Source organism: Ranitomeya variabilis, chromosome 4 (assembly GCF_051348905.1).
Source record: "Ranitomeya variabilis isolate aRanVar5 chromosome 4, aRanVar5.hap1, whole genome shotgun sequence".
NCBI lineage: Eukaryota > Metazoa > Chordata > Amphibia > Anura > Dendrobatidae > Ranitomeya > Ranitomeya variabilis.
In genome coordinates, this window is record NC_135235.1 from 223571985 (window position 1) to 223596730 (window position 24746).

The following is a 24746-nucleotide window of genomic DNA, read 5'->3' on the forward strand; positions in this document are numbered from 1 at the left end:
AGGAATAAAGCTCTGCGTTCCCTTCAGTTGTATCTATTCTTCACTCTTTTGGTGGCTAACTTTGCCCTGTAGTGCATACACTATTTATAGAAATAAGCTTCTTTGCACCCCTCCCTTCTATGGTGGCATTTCTAACTTTCTCTATTTAATGGCAGCTCGTTCATCCAGGAAGGATTATCTCTTCCTCCTGGGGTACACTAAAACCACTGAACTACAGGTGGAAGCATTATACCTGCTCCTATGTAGCCACTGTCTGAAATCAACATCTAAGCTCAAAGAGCACAACTTCATACAGCAGATCAGTGTGTTAACTATTTATGCTCATTATTAATCACTTCAGACAGTTCACATTTCTACCAGAGCATGTTGGACCTCGGGCAATAACCCTATACAAAATGTGATAATGCACACATCAATCCCAGAACGTCATTAGAACTGTTACAAATTAGTTGCAACATTATACACTTACATTACACATGACATCAGCATGGCATTAGCACAGACCAGAACAATTAAACAGGTTGCAACAAGGGTCCAACAGCAAAAGTCTGTGATATTTGCACGAAACCACAAATTCATTTTTAAAACCTCCTAAAACTTTGATTTCATTACTTGTTCTTATAAATATCATAAGTAAATGATAACTAACGCTATTATAATGGGATCTGAAAATTCACAAATGAAATCATGAAGACATATAAAAGAAAAGAGGAAGTGACGGAAGATTGCCCAGTAGGAAATTACAATATGCAGACATGTTAAGCAATGAGTAGAACGAAGAACATGATGGTGAGTAAAGCAATCGGAAGATTGAAGAGTCAGACTCCATTGTGCTCGGAACAGTACAGAGCGGTGGTCACCGGTGCCCGGCTTTATACCTCTAATATTATATACTTTACAAGGTGAGTGCAGATTGTTCTTTACCTTTATATATAGATTGTTCTATTTGCTATATGTCCACTTATCGTCCATAGTAGCCCATCTCCACCCTTATCTACAGTGGAGGAAATAAGTATTTGATCCCTTGCTGATTTTGTAAGTTTGACCACTGACAAAGACATGAACAGTCTAATCTGTTCTCTCGTCTTCCTCATGATCAATGATGCCCCACGTGGTGAGATTTTTGCATGGCGCCCCAGATCGATGTCGATTGACAGCCATTTTATATTTCTTCCATTTTCTTACTATCGCACCAACAGTTGCTTGTTAAAATTAACCTACCCATAAAATTATAGACTGTTCATGTCTTTGTCAGTGGGAAAACTTACAAAATCAGCAAGGGATCAAATACTTATTTTCCCCCACTGTACATGTACGTCACTTGAAAAACGGTAAGGTTTTAATATTAGAGTTAGGAATATCCCAATTACAGGATATCTTTTATTTTTTGGTGTTTTCTCTTTTTTCCTCCTTTTGTGGTTTTTACTGTGAAGACTCAGAGGTGAATTGACTCTTGTATTTTTTTTTATCAAAAAACATGGTAACTAAATACTGTATATTATTTTCATGCACTATGCTGTTTATTTACTGCAGAGTATTTAATTATTATGTTTTCGGCTTTGTTTTTTCTGTTCAGTGGCTAGTGTGAACGTGTGCTTACATGCTGCATGCCCAGCAGTCTGTATGCCAGTGCATACCTTTGAGGTTTTTCAACATTTTCTATGATATTTTCCTTTTTTTACAACACATTTAAACTAGATTTACATATAGATAGAAAGATTATAGATAATAGATAAATAGATAGATAATAGATAGATAATATATAAATAATAGATAATATATACAGTACAGACCAAAAGTTTGGACACACCTTCTCATTTAAAGATTTTTCTGTGTTTTCATGACTATGAAAATTGTACATTCACACTGAAGGCATCAAACTATGAATTAACACAGGTGGAATTATTTACTTAACAAAAAAGTGTGAAACAACTGAAATTATGTCTTATATTCTAGGTTCTTCAAAGTAGCCACCTTTTGCTTTGATGACTGCTTCGCACACTCTGGGCATTCTCTTGATGAGCTCCAAGAGGTAGTCACCGGGAATGGTTTTCCAACAATCTTGAAGGAGTTCCCAGAGATGCTTAGCACTTATTGGCCCTTTTGCCTTCAGTCTGTGGTCCAGCTCACCCCAAACCATCTCGATTGGGTTCAGGTCTGGTGACTGTGGAGGCCAAGTCATCTGGCGTAGCACCCCATCACTCTCCTTCTTGGTCAAATAGCCCTTACACAGCCTGGAGATGTGTTTGGGGTCATTGTCCTGTTGAAAGATAAATGATGGTCCAAGTAAGCGCAAACCGGATGGAATAGCATGCCGCTGCAAGATGCGGTGGTAGCCATGCTGGTTCAGTGTGCCGTCAATTTTGAATAAATCCCCAACAGTCTCACCAGCAAAGCACCCCCACACCATCACACCTCCTCCTTCATGCTTCACGGTGGGAACCAGGCATGTAGAGTCCATCTGTTCACCTTTTCTGCGTCGCACAAAGACACGGTGGTTGGAACCAAAGATGTCAAGTTTGGACTCATCAGACCAAAGCACAAATTTCCACTGCTCTAATGTCCATTTCTTGTGTTCTTTAGCCCAAACGAGTCTCTTCTGCTTGTTGCCTGTCCTTAGCAGTGGTTTCCTAGCAGCTATTTTACCATGAAGGCCTGCTGCACAAAGTCTCCTCTTAACAGTTGTTGTAGAGATGTGTCTACTGCTAGAACTCTGTGTGGAATTGACCTGGTCTCTAATTTGAGCTGCTATTAACCTGCGATTTCTGAGGCTGGTGACTTGGATAAACATCCTCAGAAGCAGAGGTGACTCTTGGTCTTCCTTTCCTGGGGTGGTCCTCATGTGAGCCAGTTTCTTTGTAGCGCTTGATGGTTTTTGCCACTGCACTTGGGGACACTTTCAAAGTTTGCCGAATTTTTAGGACTGACTGACCTTCATTTCTTAAAGTAATGATGGCCACTCGTTTTTCTTTACTTAGCTGCTTTTTTCTTGCCATAATACAAATTCTAACAGTCTATTCAGTAGGACTATCAGCTGTGTATCCACCAGACTTCTGGACAACACAACTGATGGTCCCAACCCCATTTATAAGGCAAGAAATCCCACTTATTAAACCTGACAGGGCACACCTGTGAAGTGAAAACCATTCCTGGTGACTACCTCTTGAAGCTCATCAAGAGAATGCCAAGAGTGTGCAAAGCAGTCATCAAAGTAAAAGGTGAAGAACCTAGAATATAAGATATATTTTCAGTTGTTTCACACTTTTTTGTTAAGTATATAATTCCACATGTGTTAATTCATAGTTTTGATGCCTTCAGTGTGAATGTACAATTTTCAGTCATGAAAATACGGAAAAACCTTTAAATGAGAAGGTGTGTCCAAACTTTTGGTCTGTACTGTAGTTAGATAGATAATAGATCGATAATAGATATATAGATAAAAGATAATTAGATAAATAGATAATAGATAGATGATAGATAGGTAATAGATAGATAGATAGATAGATAGATAGATAGATAAAATATAGATAATAGATAGATAGATAATAGATACATAATAGATAATAGATAGATAATAGATAGATGATAGATAATAGATAGATAGATAAGATAGATAGATAGATAGATAGATAGATAGAGAATAGATAGATGATAGATAGATAGATAGATAATAGATAGATAATAGATAGATAGATGATAAATAGATAGATAGATAGATAGATAGATAGATAGATAATAGATATATACATAATAGATAATAGATAGATGATAGATAATAGATAGATAGATAAATAAATAGATAATAGATAGATAGATAGATAGATAATAGATAGATAGATAATAGATAATATATGGATAATAGATAGATAATAGATGATAGATAGATAGATAATACAGATAGATAGATGATAGAGAGATAATAGATATATAGTTAGATAAAAGACATAAAATGGAGGCAGCACACCAGTTGGAGGTGAAAAAATAGTACTATTTAATAGCCCAAAATGGCGACGTTTTGGCTGAAGATGAGAGAGGTCTGTAATTTATATCGTAGGTACACTTTTCCTGTACAGAAACAGAAAATCAAATTGTATGATTGTTACAAAATTAATTTGCATTTTATTTAATGAAATAACTATTTGATACAATAGAAAGACAGAACTTAATATTTTGGCCCACTCCTCCATACAGATCTTCACCAGATCTTCCAGGTTTTGGGGCTGTCGCTGGACAACACTGAGTTTCAGCTCCCTTCAAAGATTTCCTACTGGTTTCAGGTCTGGAGACTGGCTAGGCCACGCCAGGATCTTGCACAATAATATTGAAGCAAGCATATTTAAATAAAGTGATTATGAATGACCAATATCTCATCCCAAAACTGGGAGTGCACAAATATGCATACAGGACCAATGAGGACCAGCTGCCACAATATACCAAAAGAAAAGAAACAAAGAACTAACAGCCATGAGGTCCAATAAAATATAATTTTATTATTACAAATAGTAAAAACACCAGACAAAAACAGGCCGTATGGCACAGGAAAATAGGGCACACATGTAAACACGGCCAAGCAAAACTGGGCCAAACCACCAGCCCATAGCCAGATCACTAGCAGATGTACGGAATATTAGAGTAAATGCCCATGTTAGTAGAAACAGTGCAAATAGATCAATGCTTAAACATGGGACCATTATAAATAGCATTACCATATCATTGCCATATCAGCGTTTTTACGTACCTAGCACTAGGGTTGAGCGAAACGGGTCGATCATTTTCAAAAGTCGCCGACTTTTGGCTAAGTCGGCGTCTCATGAAACCCGATCCGACCCCTGTGCTTGTCGGCCATGCGGTACGCGACTTTCGCGCCAAAGTCGCGTTTCAATGACGCGAAAAGCGCCATTTCTCAGCCAATGAAGGTGAACGCAGAGTGTGGGCAGCGTGATGACATAGATCCTGGTCCCCACCATCTTAGAGAAGGGCATTGCAGTGATTGGCTTGCTGTCTGCGGCGTCACAGGGGCTATAAAGGGGCGTTCCCGCCGACCGCCATCTTACTGCTGCTGATCTGAGCTTAGGGACAGGTTGCTGCCGCTTCATCAGAAGCAGGGAGAGCGTTAGGCAGGGTCCACTAACCACCAAACCGCTTGTGCTGCAGCGATTTCCACTGTCCAACACCACCTTCGGTGTGCAGGGACTGTGGAAGCTATTTTTTTTTTTTTTTCCCCTCAGCGCTGTAGCTCATTGGGCTGCCCTAGAAGGCTCCGTGATAGCTGTATTGCTGTGTGTACGCCACTGTGGAAACCAACTGCTTTTTTCAAAGCACATATCCTCTTGTTCCTTCCTTTCTGCACAGCTATCTTTTCTGTTTTTCCACACTTTTTATTTAATTTGTGCATCAGTCCACTCCTATTGCTGCCTGCCATACCTGGCTTACATTACTGCAGGGAGATAGTAATTGTAGGACAGTTTTTTTTTTTTTTTTGTTTTTTTTTTTTGTGGGAGATTAAGATTGGCATTTCTGCTACAGTGCCATCCCTGTGTGTGCCATCTCTCACTGAGTGGGCCATAGAAAGCCTATTTATTTTTTCCGTGATTTGTGTTCTAAAATCTACCTCAACACAAAAACAGTACATCAATCAGTGGGAGAAAAATATTGGCCTCAGTCAGGGCTTGTGTGCCACTGCTGTGTGTGCTATCTCTCATTCAGTGGGCTATAGCAAGCCTATTTTTTTTTTTTTTTTTTAATATTATTTGGTTTCTAATTCTCCCTGAAAAAAAAAAAAAAAACCTAAAAAAACAGTGGGAGAATAATATTGCCCTTTCAGCTTGTGTGCCAGTCTTGACTCCTGGGTGTGCCACCTCTCTCCCTCTCATTCAGTGGGCCATAGAAAGCCTATTTATTTTTTTTTTTAAATATTATTGGGTTTCTAAAGTCTCCCTGAAAAAACAAAAAATACATAAAAAAACAGTGGGAGAGTAATATTGCCCTTTCAGCTTGTGTGCCAGTCTTGACTCCTGGGTGTGCCACCTCTCTCCCTTTCATTCAGTGGGCCATAGAAAGCCTATTTATTTTTTCCGTGATTTGTGTTCTAAAATCTACCTCAACACAAAAACACTACATCAATCAGTGGGAGAAAAATATTGGCCTCAGTCAGGGCTTGTGTGCCACTGCTGTGTGTGCTATCTCTCATTCAGTGGGCTATAGCAAGCCTATTTTTTTTTTTTTTTTTTTTTTTAATATTATTTGGTTTCTAAAGTCTCCCTGAAAAAAAAAAAAAAACATAAAAAAACAGTGGGAGAGTAATATTGCCCTTTCAGCTTGTGTGCCAGTCTTGACTCCTGGGTGTGCCACCTCTCTCCCTTTCATTCAGTGGGCCATAGAAAGCCTATTTATTTTTTGTTTTTTTTAATATTATTTGGTTTCTAAAGTCTCCCTGAAAATAAAAAAAAAAAATACATAAAAAAACAGTGGGAGAGTAATATTGCCATTTCAGCTTGTGTGCCAGTCTTGACTCCTGGGTGTGCCACCTCTCTCCCTCTCATTCAGTGGGCCATAGAAAGCCTTGTTTTTTTGTTTTTTTTTTAATATTATTTGGTTTCTAAAGTCTCCCTGAAAATAAAAAAAAAAAACATAAAAAAACAGTGGGAGAGTAATATTGCCATTTCAGCTTGTGTGCCAGTCTTGACTCCTGGGTGTGCCACCTCTCTCTCTAATTGTGGGCCATAGAAAGCCTATTTATTTTTTTTTTTTTTTAATATTATTTGGTTTCTAAAGTCTCCCTGAAAAAAAAAAAAAAATAATAAAAAAACAGTGGGAGAGTAATATTGCCCTTTCAGCTTGTGTGCCAGTCTTGACTCCTGGGTGTGCCACCTCTCTCCCTTTCATTCAGTGGGCCATAGAAAGCCTATTTATTTTTTGGTTTTTTTAATATTATTTGGTTTCTAAAGTCTCCCTGAAAATAAAAAAAAAAAATACATAAAAAAACAGTGGGAGAGTAATATTGCCATTTCAGCTTGTGTGCCAGTCTTGACTCCTGGGTGTGCCACCTCTCTCCCTCTCATTCAGTGGGCCATAGAAAGCCTTGTTTTTTTGTTTTTTTTTTAATATTATTTGGTTTCTAAAGTCTCCCTGAAAATAAAAAAAAAAAACATAAAAAAACAGTGGGAGAGTAATATTGCCATTTCAGCTTGTGTGCCAGTCTTGACTCCTGGGTGTGCCACCTCTCTCTCTAATTGTGGGCCATAGAAAGCCTATTTATTTTTTGGTTTTTTTAATATTATTTGGTTTCTAAAGTCTCCCTGAAAATAAAAAAAAAAAATACATAAAAAAACAGTGGGAGAGTAATATTGCCCTTTCAGCTTGTGTGCCAGTCTTGACTCCTGGGTGTGCCACCTCTCTCCCTTTCATTCAGTGGGCCATAGAAAGCCTATTTATTTTTTGGTTTTTTTAATATTATTTGGTTTCTAAAGTCTCCCTGAAAATAAAAAAAAAAAATACATAAAAAAACAGTGGGAGAGTAATATTGCCATTTCAGCTTGTGTGCCAGTCTTGACTCCTGGGTGTGCCACCTCTCTCCCTCTCATTCAGTGGGCCATAGAAAGCCTTGTTTTTTTGTTTTTTTTTTAATATTATTTGGTTTCTAAAGTCTCCCTGAAAATAAAAAAAAAAAACATAAAAAAACAGTGGGAGAGTAATATTGCCATTTCAGCTTGTGTGCCAGTCTTGACTCCTGGGTGTGCCACCTCTCTCTCTAATTGTGGGCCATAGAAAGCCTATTTATTTTTTGGTTTTTTTAATATTATTTGGTTTCTAAAGTCTCCCTGAAAATAAAAAAAAAAAATACATAAAAAAACAGTGGGAGAGTAATATTGCCCTTTCAGCTTGTGTGCCAGTCTTGACTCCTGGGTGTGCCACCTCTCCCTTTCATTCAGTGGGCCATAGAAAGCCTATTTATTTTTTGGTTTTTTTAATATTATTTGGTTTCTAAAGTCTCCCTGAAAATAAAAAAAAAAAATACATAAAAAAACAGTGGGAGAGTAATATTGCCATTTCAGCTTGTGTGCCAGTCTTGACTCCTGGGTGTGCCACCTCTCTCCCTCTCATTCAGTGGGCCATAGAAAGCCTTGTTTTTTTGTTTTTTTTTTAATATTATTTGGTTTCTAAAGTCTCCCTGAAAATAAAAAAAAAAAACATAAAAAAACAGTGGGAGAGTAATATTGCCATTTCAGCTTGTGTGCCAGTCTTGACTCCTGGGTGTGCCACCTCTCTCTCTAATTGTGGGCCATAGAAAGCCTATTTATTTTTTGGTTTTTTTAATATTATTTGGTTTCTAAAGTCTCCCTGAAAATAAAAAAAAAAAATACATAAAAAAACAGTGGGAGAGTAATATTGCCCTTTCAGCTTGTGTGCCAGTCTTGACTCCTGGGTGTGCCACCTCTCTCCCTTTCATTCAGTGGGCCATAGAAAGCCTATTTATTTTTTGGTTTTTTTAATATTATTTGGTTTCTAAAGTCTCCCTGAAAATAAAAAAAAAAAATACATAAAAAAACAGTGGGAGAGTAATATTGCCATTTCAGCTTGTGTGCCAGTCTTGACTCCTGGGTGTGCCACCTCTCTCCCTCTCATTCAGTGGGCCATAGAAAGCCTTGTTTTTTTGTTTTTTTTTTAATATTATTTGGTTTCTAAAGTCTCCCTGAAAATAAAAAAAAAAAACATAAAAAAACAGTGGGAGAGTAATATTGCCATTTCAGCTTGTGTGCCAGTCTTGACTCCTGGGTGTGCCACCTCTCTCTCTAATTGTGGGCCATAGAAAGCCTATTTATTTTTTGGTTTTTTTAATATTATTTGGTTTCTAAAGTCTCCCTGAAAATAAAAAAAAAAAATACATAAAAAAACAGTGGGAGAGTAATATTGCCCTTTCAGCTTGTGTGCCAGTCTTGACTCCTGGGTGTGCCACCTCTCTCCCTTTCATTCAGTGGGCCATAGAAAGCCTATTTATTTTTTGGTTTTTTTAATATTATTTGGTTTCTAAAGTCTCCCTGAAAATAAAAAAAAAAAATACATAAAAAAACAGTGGGAGAGTAATATTGCCATTTCAGCTTGTGTGCCAGTCTTGACTCCTGGGTGTGCCACCTCTCTCCCTCTCATTCAGTGGGCCATAGAAAGCCTTGTTTTTTTGTTTTTTTTTTAATATTATTTGGTTTCTAAAGTCTCCCTGAAAATAAAAAAAAAAAACATAAAAAAACAGTGGGAGAGTAATATTGCCATTTCAGCTTGTGTGCCAGTCTTGACTCCTGGGTGTGCCACCTCTCTCTCTAATTGTGGGCCATAGAAAGCCTATTTATTTTTTGGTTTTTTTAATATTATTTGGTTTCTAAAGTCTCCCTGAAAATAAAAAAAAAAAATACATAAAAAAACAGTGGGAGAGTAATATTGCCCTTTCAGCTTGTGTGCCAGTCTTGACTCCTGGGTGTGCCACCTCTCTCCCTTTCATTCAGTGGGCCATAGAAAGCCTATTTATTTTTTGGTTTTTTTAATATTATTTGGTTTCTAAAGTCTCCCTGAAAATAAAAAAAAAAAATACATAAAAAAACAGTGGGAGAGTAATATTGCCATTTCAGCTTGTGTGCCAGTCTTGACTCCTGGGTGTGCCACCTCTGTCCCTCTCATTCAGTGGGCCATAGAAAGCCTTGTTTTTTTTTTTTTTTTTAAATATTATTTGGTTTCTAAAGTCTCCCTGAAAATAAAAAAAAAATACATAAAAAAACAGTGGGAGAGTAATATTGCCATTTCAGCTTGTGTGCCAGTCTTGACTCCTGGGTGTGCCACCTCTCTCTCTAATTGTGGGCCATAGAAAGCCTTTTTATTTTTTTCCTTCATTTGTGTTTTAAAATCAACCTCAACACAAAAACACTACATCAATCAGTGGGAGAAAAATATTGGCCTCAGTCAGGGCTTGTGTGCCACTCCTGTGCGTGCCATCTCTCATTCAGTGGGCCATAGAAAGCCTTGTTTTTTTGTTTTTTTTTTAAATATTATTTGGTTTCTAAAGTCTCACAGAGAAAAAAAAATAAATAAATTAGGTGGGAGATTAATATTGACATTAGTGCTTGAGTGACAGTCCTGCGTGTGTGTCATCTCTGTGATTTGGTGTCACAGAAAACAGAGTGTGTAACATTGTGCCTGATTTTCCTTGTGGTCTCACCAACCTGTTAAGGGATATTGAAATCATACTGAAGTTATAGCTCACCGTGTAAGTTGTTTGACAGCAACAAATAAAGTTAGTTTGGTTACGATTTTTAAACAATGAGGAAGTCTGGTGCAAGAGGTCGTCGTGGGCGTTCATTGTCAGCTGGTAATGATGGTAGTGGTAGTGGAGCATCAGGTGGTCGTGGGGATAAAAATATTCCACCTAAGTCTGGAGCTGTGGAGCCAGTTTCGTCGTCAGGCTACACAAGGCCTCGAACGCTCTCTTTTCTGGGAGTAGGAAAACCGCTTTTAAAGGCTGAGCAGCAACAGCAAGTTTTGGCTTACATTGCAGACTCAGCCTCTAGCTCTTTTGCCTCCTCTTCCGAAACTGGTAAATGTAAAAGCAGCGCGTCGCTTGTGGATGTTCACGGTCAGGGACAAGTCGCTTCCTTGTCCTCCTCAGCAAAAACTACAACAAGAGAGAAGGATGCAGCAGGCGACACAACGGGTCACTCCATGGAGCTCTTTACACATACCGTCCCTGGCTTAGAAAGTGAAACATTTAACAGGCCATGCCCATTACAAGTAGATTCTGACATGGAGTGCACTGATGCACAGCCACAGCCAGAGTACTATGCTGCTCCTTTGACTCAGACCACCACATTGCCCTCTCAGGGTACAGATCCACAATCAGACCCTGATGAGACTATGTTGCCCCGCCACGAACGCTATACCACCGACCGACACAGTGACACAGACGAAGTTGCACACGAGCTCGAAGAGGAGGTAATAGATGACCCAGTTATTGACCCCGATTGGCAGCCATTGGGGGAACAGGGTGCAGGCGGCAGTAGTTCAGAAGCGGAGGTGGAGGAGGGGCCGCAGCAGGCATCAACATCGCAACAGGTTCCATCTGCCGGGCCCGTATCTGGCCCAAAACGCGTGTCAAAGCCAAAACCTGTTGGAGGACAGCGTGGCCATCCGGTTAAAGCTCAGTCTGCAATCCCTGAAAAGGGATCCGAGTCTAGGAAGAGTGCAGTCTGGCATTTTTTTAAACAACATCCAACTGATCAGCGCAAAGTCATCTGTCAAAAATGTTCAACTAGCTTAAGCAGAGGTCAGAATCTGAAAAGTCTAAATACTAGTTGCATGCATAGACACTTAACCACCATGCATTTTCAAGCCTGGACTAACTACCAAACGTCCCTTAAGGTTGTAGCACCCTCGGCCAATGAAGCTAGTCAGCAACGCAACATCCCTTCCGTCACTGTAAGGCCACCATTTTCCGCACCACCGGCAGTATCTGTGCAGGTTTCTTTGCCAGCCAAAAGCAGTCAGGGTCAGGGAATCACCAGTTTAGTAGGAGGAAATATTGCATCTAGGGCACCGGCGGAAACAATACCGTCTCCAACCGTCTCTCAGTCTGCCATGTACACCGGCACACCCGAAAGTTCCACGATCTCCTGCTCTCCAGTCCAGCTCACCCTACATGAGACTCTGGTTAGAAAAAGGAAGTACTTATCCTCGCATCCGCGTACACAGGGTTTTAACGCCCACATAGCTAGACTAATCTCGTTAGAGATGATGCCCTACCGTTTAGTTGAAAGCGAAGCTTTTAAAGCCCTGATGGAGTACGCTGAACCACGATACGAGCTACCTAGTCGACACTTTTTTTCCAGAAAAGCCATCCCAGCCCTGCACCAGCATGTTAAACAGCGCATCGTCCATGCACTTAGGCAATCTGTGAGTACAAAGGTGCACCTGACTACAGATGCATGGACCAGTAGGCATGGCCAGGGACGTTATGTGTCCATCACGGCACACTGGGTGAATGTGGTGGATGCAGGGTCCACAGGCGACATCAATTTAGGGACAGTTGTGCCTAGCCCACGGTCTAGGAAACAGTTGGCTGTAGGCGTTCGCACCCCCTCCTCCTCCTCCTCGTCCTCCTGCAGAAGCTACAGCTCTTCCACAGAACGCAGTCGGCCAACCACTCCATCGGCAGATGACACTGTTGCACACCAGTTGTCCCATTATGGGCCAGCTACTGCCAAGCGTCAGCAGGCTGTATTGGCTATGAAGTGTTTGGGCGACAACAGACACACCGCGGAAGTTCTGTCCGAGTTCTTGCAACAAGAAACGCAGTCGTGGCTGGGCACAGTAGATCTTGAGGCAGGCAAGGTAGTGAGTGATAACGGAAGGAATTTCATGGCTGCCATCTCCCTTTCCCAACTGAAACACATTCCTTGCCTGGCTCACACCTTAAACCTGGTGGTGCAGTGCTTATTGAAAACTTATCCTGGGTTCTCCGACCTGCTCCTCAAAGTGCGTGCACTTTGCTCACATATCCGACGTTCGCCTGTACACGCCAGCCGTATGCAGACCTATCAGCGGTCTTTGAACCTTCCCCAGCATCGCCTAATCATAGACGTTGCAACAAGGTGGAACTCAACACTGCACATGCTTCAGAGACTGTGCGAACAGAGGCGTGCTGTTATTTATTTGTGGGAGGATACACGGGCAGGCAGTAGGATGGCAGACATGGAGTTGTCAGGTGTGCAGTGGTCGAAGATACAAGACATGTGTCAAGTCCTTCAGTGTTTTGAGGAATGCACACGGCTGGTTAGTGCAGACAACGCCGTAATAAGCATGAGCATCCCCCTAATGCGTCTGCTGATGCAAAGTTTGACGCACATAAAGGAGCAGGCGTCTGCACCAGAGGAAGAGGGAAGCCTTGATGACAGTCAGCCATTGTCTGGTCAGGGCAGTGTACAGGACGAGGTAGCGGGCGAAGAGGAGGTGGAGGACGAGGAGGATGATGGGGATGAGTATATTTTTAATGCGGAAACTTTCACGGGGGCACAGGAAATTGGTTGCGTGTCACGGCCGGGTTCTGGTTTTTTGAGGGACACAAGTGACGTAGATTTGCCTGCAACTGCCCCTCAACCAATCACAACCGGAGATTTGACAACTGGAACTTTGGCCCACATGGCGGATTATGCCTTGCGTATCCTAAAAAGGGACACACGCATTACGAAAATGATGAACGATGACGATTACTGGTTGGCCTGCCTCCTTGATCCACGCTATAAAGGCAAATTGCAAAATATTATGCCACATGAGAACTTGGAACTAATATTAGCAACCAAACAATCAACTCTTGTTGACCGTTTGCTTCAGGCATTCCCAGCACACAGCGCACGTGATCGTTCTCACACAAGCTCCAGGGGGCAGCAGACTAGGAGTGTTAGGGGTGCACACATCAGAAGTGGCGTTGGACAGAGGGGTTTTCTGACCAGGTTGTGGAGTGATTTTGCTATGACCGCAGACAGGACAGGTACTGCTGCATCAATTGAAAGTGACAGGAGACAACATTTGTCCAGTATGGTTACTAACTATTTTTCATCCCTTATCGATGTTCTCCCTCAACCGTCATTCCCATTTGATTACTGGGCCTCCAAATTAGACACCTGGCCAGAATTGGCAGAATATGCATTGCAGGAGCTTGCTTGCCCGGCAGCAAGTGTCCTATCAGAAAGAGTATTCAGTGCTGCAGGTTCAATATTAACCGAAAAAAGGACTCGTCTGGCTACCCAAAATGTTGACGATCTAACATTCATTAAAATGAACCACAACTGGATTTCGAAATCTTTTGCCCCACCTTGCCCGGCCGACACCTAGCTTTCCTATGAAAAGCTCTTGCCTGTGAATTACTTTTCTAATGTCTAATTTGCTGCAGCTGATTGTACAGCATACGACATGTTTACACCTCCCTAAATGGCAAAACTCCCCACACGGGGCCGTGGTATCGCGACTTGGCGCAAGCACCCGTGAGACTGCTGTTTGTCTGAAGAGGTGGGTGTGCTCGCTTTTGGTTGACGGCATTGCTACTGGGTCCCTCATAGTACAATGTAGTGTCTCTGGCGGTGGTGGTGCGCACCCAACGTCAGACACACCGTTGTAACATGAGGGGCCCTGGGGCGGTCCCGCCGGCCTCAAGAGAGTTCCCCCCTACCCCAGCTCAAAATGTGCTCTACCACGTGCAAAATTATGTCGCACAGCTCCACCAATCTTTAGTCTATTCGCTGACATCATTCAATGTCTGGCACTGACAATACAAATTTGTAGACATCTATGATGCAACTTAAAGTAGTCTGTGTCTGTGTCCTATATTGGCACCATTAAATAGTTACTGCCAAATTACAATGTCAGAAACTCAGTAGATGAGCCCACCCCTGTACCTAAGTATGCCACCTTTTTTTTTTGTTTTGGTTGTTTTGCGAGACATTAACATCTATTTATATTTTGGGAGTACTGGGACAGACACTCCTTGCACTACTCCTCCACTCACCACCAAGCTGCCTGTGTATCCATGTAACCGCTGTAAAACTGCCATGAGCCTATTGTTTGTTATTTTAGGCCTTTGATAGCCTGTCTGCGGTCCCTACTTTAAATACTCCTCCACTGACCAGACCACTGCTGCCCGTGTACCCCTGGAACCAATTATAAAGTGCCTACAGCCAGCCCATTTTCTTATGTTAGGCCTTTGATAGCCTGTCTGCGGTCCCTACTTTAAATACTCCTCCACTCACCACCAAGCTGCCTGCCCGTGTATCCATGTAACCGCTGTGAAACTGCCATCATGAGCCTATTGTTTGTTATGTTAGGCCTTTGATAGCCTGTCTGCGGTCCCTACTTTAAATACTCCTCCACTGACCAGACCACTGCTGCCCGTGTACCCCTGGAACCAATTATAAAGTGCCTACAGCCAGCCCATTTTCTTATGTTAGGCCTTTGAAGCCTGTCTGCGGTCCCTACTTTAAATACTCCTCCACTCACCACCACCAAGCTGCCTGCCCGTGTATCCATGTAACCGCTGTGAAACTGCCATGAGCCTATTGTTTGTTATTTTAGGCCTTTGATAGCCTGTCTGCGGTCCCTACTTTAAATACTCCTCCACTGACCAGACCACTGCTGCCCGTGTACCCCTGGAACCAATTATAAAGTGCCTACAGCCAGCCCATTTTCTTATGTTAGGCCTTTGATAGCCTGTCTGCGGTCCCTACTTTAAATACTCCTCCACTCACCACCAAGCTGCCTGCCCGTGTATCCATGTAACCGCTGTGAAACTGCCATCATGAGCCTATTGTTTGTTATGTTAGGCCTTTGATAGCCTGTCTGCGGTCCCTACTTTAAATACTCCTCCACTGACCAGACCACTGCTGCCCGTGTACCCCTGGAACCAATTATAAAGTGCCTACAGCCAGCCCATTTTCTTATGTTAGGCCTTTGAAGCCTGTCTGCGGTCCCTACTTTAAATACTCCTCCACTCACCACCACCAAGCTGCCTGCCCGTGTATCCATGTAACCGCTGTGAAACTGCCATGAGCCTATTGTTTGTTATTTTAGGCCTTTGATAGCCTGTGTGCGGTCCCTACTTTAAATACTCCTCCACTCACCACCAAGCTGCCTGCCCGTGTATCCATGTAACCGCTGTGAAACTGCCATGAGCCTATTGTTTGTTATTTTAGGCCTTTGATAGCCTGTGTGCGGTCCCTACTTTAAATACTCCTCCACTCACCACCAAGCTGCCTGCCCGTGTATCCATGTAACCGCTGTGAAACTGCCATGAGCCTATTGTTTGTTATTTTAGGCCTTTGATAGCCTGTCTGCGGTCCCTACTTTAAATACTCCTCCACTGACCACCAAGCTGCCTGCCCGTGTATCCATGTAACCGCTGTGAAACTGCCATGAGCCTATTGTTTGTTATGTTAGGCCTTTGATAGCCTGTCTGCGGTCCCTACTTTAAATACTCCTCCACTGACCAGACCACTGCTGCCCGTGTACCCCTGGAACCAATTATAAAGTGCCTACAGCCAGCCCATTTTCTTATGTTAGGCCTTTGAAGCCTGTCTGCGGTCCCTACTTTAAATACTCCTCCACTGACCAGACCACTGCTGCCCGTGTACCCCTGGAACCAATTATAAAGTGCCTACAGCCAGCCCATTTTCTTATGTTAGGCCTTTGAAGCCTTTCTGCGGTCCCTACTTTAAATACTCCTCCACTCACCACCACCAAGCTGCCTGCCCGTGTATCCATGTAACCGCTGTGAAACTGCCATGAGCCTATTGTTTGTTATTTTAGGCCTTTGATAGCCTGTCTGCGGTCCCTACTTTAAATACTCCTCCACTGACCAGACCACTGCTGCCCGTGTACCCCTGGAACCAATTATAAAGTGCCTACAGCCAGCCCATTTTCTTATGTTAGGCCTTTGAAGCCTGTCTGCGGTCCCTACTTTAAATACTCCTCCACTCACCACCACCAAGCTGCCTGCCCGTGTATCCATGTAACCGCTGTGAAACTGCCATGAGCCTATTGTTTGTTATTTTAGGCCTTTGATAGCCTGTCTGCGGTCCCTACTTTAAATACTCCTCCACTCACCACCAAGCTGCCTGCCCGTGTATCCATGTAACCGCTGTGAAACTGCCATCATGAGCCTATTGTTTGTTATGTTAGGCCTTTGATAGCCTGTCTGCGGTCCCTACTTTAAATACTCCTCCACTGACCAGACCACTGCTGCCCGTGTACCCCTGGAACCAATTATAAAGTGCCTACAGCCAGCCCATTTTCTTATGTTAGGCCTTTGATAGCCTGTCTGCGGTCCCTACTTTAAATACTCCTCCACTCACCACCAAGCTGCCTGCCCGTGTATCCATGTAACCGCTGTGAAACTGCCATCATGAGCCTATTGTTTGTTATGTTAGGCCTTTGATAGCCTGTCTGCGGTCCCTACTTTAAATACTCCTCCACTGACCAGACCACTGCTGCCCGTGTACCCCTGGAACCAATTATAAAGTGCCTACAGCCAGCCCATTTTCTTATGTTAGGCCTTTGAAGCCTGTCTGCGGTCCCTACTTTAAATACTCCTCCACTCACCACCACCAAGCTGCCTGCCCGTGTATCCATGTAACCGCTGTGAAACTGCCATGAGCCTATTGTTTGTTATTTTAGGCCTTTGAAGCCTGTCTGCGGTCCCTACTTTAAATACTCCTCCACTGACCAGACCACTGCTGCCCGTGTACCCCTGGAACCAATTATAAAGTGCCTACAGCCAGCCCATTTTCTTATGTTAGGCCTTTGAAGCCTGTCTGCGGTCCCTACTTTAAATACTCCTCCACTGACCAGACCACTGCTGCCCGTGTACCCCTGGAACCAATTATAAAGTGCCTACAGCCAGCCCATTTTCTTATGTTAGGCCTTTGAAGCCTGTCTGCGGTCCCTACTTTAAATACTCCTCCACTCACCACCACCAAGCTGCCTGCCCGTGTATCCATGTAACCGCTGTGAAACTGCCATGAGCCTATTGTTTGTTATTTTAGGCCTTTGATAGCCTGTCTGCGGTCCCTACTTTAAATACTCCTCCACTCACCACCAAGCTGCCTGCCCGTGTATCCATGTAACCGCTGTGAAACTGCCATCATGAGCCTATTGTTTGTTATGTTAGGCCTTTGATAGCCTGTCTGCGGTCCCTACTTTAAATACTCCTCCACTGACCAGACCACTGCTGCCCGTGTACCCCTGGAACCAATTATAAAGTGCCTACAGCCAGCCCATTTTCTTATGTTAGGCCTTTGAAGCCTGTCTGCGGTCCCTACTTTAAATACTCCTCCACTGACCAGACCACTGCTGCCCGTGTACCCCTGGAACCAATTATGAAGTGCCTACAGCCAGCCCATTTTCTTATGTTAGGCCTTTGAAGCCTGTCTGCGGTCCCTACTTTAAATACTCCTCCACTCACCACCACCAAGCTGCCTGCCCGTCTATCCATGTAACCGCTGTAAAACTGCAATGAGCCTATTGTTTGTTATTTTAGGCCTTTGATAGCCTGTCTGCGGCCCCTACTTGCAATACTCCTCCACTGACCACAATGCTGCCTGGAGTGCCTGCCTGTGTATCCATGTAACCGATGTAAAACTGCCATGACTGCCTACTGTTTGTTATTTTAGGCCTTTGATAGCCTGTCTGCAGCCCCTACTTGCAATACTCCTCCACTGACCACACCAATGCTGCCCGTGTACCCCTGGAACCTATTTAAAAGTTCATAGAGCCTAGTTATATATTTTATTTACTATTAATAAGGCCATGATGGACTACGCTGTACCACGCTACAAGCTAACCAGTCGACACTTCTTTTGCGAGAAAAGCCATCCCAACCCTCCACCAGCATGTAGAAGACCGCATTGTCCATGCACTCTGGCAATCTGTGAGTACAAAGGTGCACCTGACAACAGACGCATGGACCTGTAGGCATGGCCACGGAAGATTACGTGTCCATTACGGCGCAATGGGTTAATGTGGTGGATGCATGGTCCACAGGGGACAGCCTACTAAGTCTGTCTGCAGTCCCTAATTCAAATTGTGCTCCACTGTCTAAATCGGAACTTCCACCTTCTGGCTTTCGGCCTATAGTATCAGAAATTAAACTGCATTTGGCCTTCAACTTTGGTTAGGGCCTACTAACGGCTTCTGCCCCTCCCTGGTGTTGCCCTCAACTAAATAAAGCTGAGCTTCAACCTTCTGCTCCAAATTACCATTTTGAAAAATGCAATAGGCTTTTCAGGCCTACTAAAGGAGTCTGTCTGTGTGCCCCTCCCTGGTGTTGTCCTCAACTAAATAAAGCTGAGCTTCAACCTTCCGGCTCTCATTATGTGGTTTTAAAAAAAAAAAAGGTGGTTAGGGCCTACTAACGGCTTCTGCCCCTCCCTGGTGTTGTCCTCAACTAAATAAAGCTGAGCTTCAACCTTCCGGCTCTCATTATGTGGTTTTAAAAAAAAAAAAGGTGGTTAGGGCCTACTAACGGCTTCTGCCCCTCCCTGGTGTTGTCCTCAACTAAATAAAGCTGAGCTTCAACCTTCCGGCTCTCATTATGTGGTTTTAAAAAAAAAAAAGGTGGTTAGGGCCTACTAACGGCTTCTGCCCCTCCCTGGTGTTGTCCTCAACTAAATAAAGCTGAGCTTCAACCTTCCGGCTCTCATTATGTGGTTTTAAAAAAAAAAAAGGTGGTTAGGGCCTACTAACGGCTTCTGCCCCTCCCTGGTGTTGTCCTCAACTAAATAAAGCTGAGCTTCAACCTTCCGGCTCTCATTATGTGGTTTTAAAAAAAAAAATGGTGGTTAGGGCCTACTAACGGCTTCTGCCCCTCCCTGGTGTTGTCCTCAACTAAATAAAGCTGAGCTTCAACCTTCCGGCTCTCATTATGTGGTTTTAAAAAAAAAAAAGGTGGTTAGGGCCTACTAACGGCTTCTGCCCCTCCCTGGTGTTGTCCTCAACTAAATAAAGCTGAGCTTCAACCTTCCGGCTCTCATTATGTGGTTTTAAAAAAAAAAATGGTGGTTAGGGCCTACTAACGGCTTCTGCCCCTCCCTGGTGTTGTCCTCAACTAAATAAAGCTGAGCTTCAACCTTCCGGCTCTCATTATGTGGTTTTAAAAAAAAAAATGGTGGTTAGGGCCTACTAACGGCTTCTGCCCCTCCCTGGTGTTGTCCTCAACTAAATAAAGCTGAGCTTCAACCTTCCGGCTCTCATTATGTGGTTTTAAAAAAAAAAAAGGTGGTTAGGGCCTACTAACGGCTTCTGCCCCTCCCTGGTGTTGTCCTCAACTAAGTAAAGCTGAGCTTCAACCTTCCGGCTCTCATTATGTGGTTTTAAAAAAAAAAAAGGTGGTTAGGGCCTACTAACGGCTTCTGCCCCTCCCTGGTGTTGTCCTCAACTAAATAAAGCTGAGCTTCAACCTTCCGGCTCTCATTATGTGGTTTTAAAAAAAAAAATGGTGGTTAGGGCCTACTAACGGCTTCTGCCCCTCCCTGGTGTTGTCCTCAACTAAATAAAGCTGAGCTTCAACCTTCCGGCTCTCATTATGTGGTTTTAAAAAAAAAAAAGGTGGTTAGGGCCTACTAACGGCTTCTGCCCCTCCCTGGTGTTGTCCTCAACTAAATAAAGCTGAGCTTCAACCTTCCGGCTCTCATTATGTGGTTTTAAAAAAAAAAAGGTGGTTAGGGCCTACTAACGGCTTCTGCCCCTCCCTGGTGTTGTCCTCAACTAAATAAAGCTGAGCTTCAACCTTCCGGCTCTCATTATGTGGTTTTAAAAAAAAAAATGGTGGTTAGGGCCTACTAACGGCTTCTGCCCCTCCCTGGTGTTGTCCTCAACTAAATAAAGCTGAGCTTCAACCTTCCGGCTCTCATTATGTGGTTTTAAAAAAAAAAAAGGTGGTTAGGGCCTACTAACGGCTTCTGCCCCTCCCTGGTGTTGTCCTCAACTAAATAAAGCTGAGCTTCAACCTTCCGGCTCTCATTATGTGGTTTTAAAAAAAAAAAGGTGGTTAGGGCCTACTAACGGCTTCTGCCCCTCCCTGGTGTTGTCCTCAACTAAATAAAGCTGAGCTTCAACCTTCCGGCTCTCATTATGTGGTTTTAAAAAAAAAAAATGGTGGTTAGGGCCTACTAACGGCTTCTGCCCCTCCCTGGTGTTGTCCTCAACTAAATAAAGCTGAGCTTCAACCTTCCGGCTCTCATTAAGTGGTTTTAAAAAAAAAATGGTGGTTAGGGCCTACTAACGGCTTCTGCCCCTCCCTGGTGTTGCCCTCAACTAAATAAAGCTGAGCTTCAACCTTCTGCTCCAAATTACCATTTTAAAAAATGCAATAGGCTTTTCCGGCCTACTAAAGGTGTCTGCCCCTCCCTGGTGTTGTCCTCAACTGAACAAAGCTGAGCTTCCACATTCTGGCTTTCGCCCTATACTATCAGATATTAAACTGCATTTGGCCTACTAGTGTGGTTAGGCCCTTGAAACAGTGTCTGCTGCTCTTGGGTTTGCTACTCCACTGAACAAAGCAATGCCGCCTGTTTAGTCCTGTTACCAATTTTGAACTGCATGTAGCCTACTTTATTCTTTGGCCCTATATCTGTTTCCTCCTCATCCTGCCCATTGCCCAGCCACTGCTAAATGAGTCTGCTGGTACATTGACCGAGACCACTACATTCCCCTTGTACTCTACACAGCCAGAATCTGTCCCTGCTGAAAGTAAGGTTCCCCTTCCCGCATGTTATACCACCTTACACAGGGACAAAGAGGAAGGTGCAGATGAAAGTGCAGGTTCCTTCATCAGGTGGGGGGGCATACTCGTTGGCGACGTCACTGGCACAGGGCCCCTCAGAGTACGCAAAAGTGTCGCTGCTGGTGGGAGGCGCCCCCGCCATGCAAACACACCGCCGTACTTTGAGGGGCCCTGTGCCAGTGGCAATGCGAACGAGTGGGCCCCCCCCCTGCTTGCTCAGGATCACAGCACTTGCAACTTTTAAATAATTACCTTTCCCTGCAACACCGCCGTGACGTAGTCCGCATTTCCTGGGCCCACGAAAAACTTGAGCCGGCCCTACTCCCCCCACAACTTTTGCCAAATGACCCCCAATTCCCTATGCCCAACTATTATTATAAAGTTAATTAAGATTGACAAGCTTCAGAAACAAGAATGGATGTTTTTGGCATTAAAATGGGCACTGTAGGTGTTTTCCTGGCCTCCACTCACTGCCGACTATGCTTCCCCATTGACTTGCATTGGGTTTCGTGTTTCGGTCGATCCCCGACTTTTAGCGATAATCGGCCGACTGCACTCGACTCGACTCTGGACAAAATCGGGTTTCCCAAAACCCTACTCGATCTTAAAAAAATGAAAGTCGCTCAACCCTACCTAGCACCTGTAGGACCGGCAAATAGGGAAAGCGGCTGGACCCAACCCACTCCAGGATCTTGAAATGCTTCTTATGGAGCCACTCCTTAGTCACCATTGCTGTGTGTTTCGGGTCATTGTCATGCTGGAAGACCCAGCCACGATCCATCTTCAATGCTCTTACTGAGGGAAGGAGGTTGTTGGGTAAAATCTCGCTATACATGACCCCATCCATTCTTCCTTCAACACAGTGCAGTTACCCTGTCCACTTTGCAGAAAAGCACTTCCAAAAGTATGATGTTTCCCCCACCATGCTTCATGATTGGGATGGTTTTCTTGGGGTTGTACTCATACTTCTTCCTTCAAACACAGCAAGTGGAGTTGTGTTATGATCCTAGTGGCTAAGGATCACCAAACGGACTAGCTAAGTTTATGAAAATAAACACGAGCTCTAGGGAGGTGGTAACTGGACTGACCGCAAACCTGATCCTAACCAACACACTAAAGGTAGCCGGTGAACATGCCTAAAATCCTGGACATCTCGACGTAGCCTGAGAAACTAGCTACTCCTGGAGGGAAAGTAAGACCTCACTTGCCTCAAGAGAAATCACCCCAAAGATATAGGAAGCCCCCAACAAATAATAACGGTGAGGTAAGGGGAAAACACAAACGTAGAAATGAAAACAGATTCAGCAAATGAGGCCCGCTAATACTAGATAGCAGAAAACAGATAGTGAACTGTGCGGTCAGTAAAAAACCCTATGCAAAATATCCACGCTGAGAATACAAGAACCCCCACACCAACTAACGGTGTGAGGGGAGAAACTCAGCCCCCTAGAGCTACCAGCAAGCAAGGAAATCACATATTAGGAAGCTGGACAAGAAACAAAAAAAACCCAAGAAACATATGACCACTGATGGTCAAAAAATGAAAAAAGCAAAACTTAGCTTCTCTTGAAGAGACTGATAACGAAGGACTGCAGGAGAGCTCCAACATAGCACTGAAGACATTGGCAGCAGGTATCAACTGAGAGTCCAAGTGAGCTTAAATAGGAAACCAGCCCACATATAACGAGACAGCTGATACCAGTCAGAAACCTGCAGAAGGACAGCACTCAAACAGTACCACTTGTGACCACAAGAGGGAGCCCAGAAATAGAGTTCACAACAGAGTTGGTACCAAAAAGTGCCTCCTCTAGATCATCCAGATGGTCATTGGTGAACTTCAAATGGGCATAGATATGTGCTGGTTTGAGCAGGGGGACCTTGCAACATTTTAATCCATGACGGTGCATGGGGGCCCCCATAAGGAAGAAGCCCTAGTGGCGAAACGGCGCTGTCGGGGTGGCGACAAAGATACTCAGCACGCTTGCATCTCACATGTAAGTCGGCATTCAGAAACGCTTATAGCCTGTTGTTTCTATGTATATTTTGTTTCACTTTGGTTAGGACTATAGCAGTATGCTTGTGGCATATGAGGCCTGTATTGTGGCCCATAAACTTCCCTGACCAGGAGCCTGTAGCACACTTGCACTTTATATTTATCCATTTGTGACAAAGGTCTGTTCTTAGTGCAATATTTAGTCCAGTTATATCCAATTCATAGACACGGGGCATTGCATTTGCAATCACATAGCGTTTCCATGGCTCAGTACTTTTCGGATGTCGTATTGTACATTCACATGTAATAGTACTGTATGCTTGCAGTGTTGGCATTATAGTTGCCTTGGTTTTTATAGGTTCCCTATTTGTTTATTTCTGTCTGATGTTTTTTATATATTGTATTTAATAAAGCTTTCCAATTTTAATCATAGTGTATATACCTTTATTTCCCTATGCACCCAAGGGAAATCTTGTCTTATCATATACTGTTGAGGTATTCAAAACAATTGGGATTTATGTTATTTATATGTAACAAATTCAAACAGGTGCAATTCATATAAATAATGAGTGCAGTGATGCTTAAAGAAAAACTAACAGCTCTGTGAGAGCCAGAATTCTTGCTGGTTGGTAGATGATTAAATACTAATTTCATGCAATAAAATGCAATTTTATTAATTAAAAATCATACAATGTAATTTTCTGTATTTTGTTCTTAGATTCTGTCTCTCACAGGTGAAGTGTACCTACAGTACGATAAAAATCACAGACCTCTCCATTCTTTATAGGTGGGAAAACTTGTAAAATTGAGTATAAAAATACTTATTTTCGCCACTGTAGATAGATTTATATTTCTACATTAAAAAGTAACAAAAAAAGTAAAATAAGATTTCTTCCATAGAATCCACAAAAAGTTACAACATATCAACAAAAAGTTCATCTCAGTGTCAAGAAGTGGCACATAAAGCCCAACATTATGTGGGTCAGCCTTGTGGTTATCCTTCCTCTCTTCTGGAAAAGTAAGTGCAATAGTACAGTATATTAACATATTGGTGATGTGAATCACAAGCTGTATACATAAATCAATAGATCACTTGATGAGGCTGGTGTACTTTCTAGGCTGTATAATTCATTCTGAACATTTAAAATCAATCTCCGTAAACCCAACCTGATCGACGGCTCCTCGGTGCTACACTATGTTCCTTATATACTATATGGTATAAGCTATACATAAATCCTTATACTCACCGCTCACCTCCCTGGCTCCTCCGCTCCTCACCGTCACCCGTCCGGTCCTCGCTGCATCTTCAGATCTCTGTCCCTAGCGCTGAAATCCCAGGACCTCTTACACAAAGCTGAATCTTCCGGCTCTGATGAAGACTGAGAGAGCTCTGTGCAAGTGAGCGAAATGCCAGAACATGATGTCCACCGTGACTTCTCGGTGAGAGGT

General features: G+C 43.2%; 1 protein-coding gene across 2 annotated transcripts in view; it reads left to right on the plus strand.

The window, feature by feature from the left end:
* Positions 1 to 808: 808 nt before the first annotated feature.
* LOC143768685 (myeloid cell surface antigen CD33-like) overlaps positions 809 to 24746 on the plus strand; it is a 37227-nt gene continuing 13289 nt past the window's right edge. Inside the window, exons 1-3 of one of the 2 annotated variants that reach the window (XM_077257332.1) lie at positions 824 to 902; positions 24016 to 24084; positions 24198 to 24315. In XM_077257332.1, coding sequence (XP_077113447.1) covers positions 24273 to 24315 — 43 coding nt within the window. In that variant the 5' untranslated portion in view covers positions 824 to 902; positions 24016 to 24084; positions 24198 to 24272. Of the gene's footprint in view, positions 903 to 24015; positions 24085 to 24197; positions 24316 to 24746 lie in introns of both variants that reach the window. The other variant, XM_077257331.1, reaches the window with a different exon arrangement.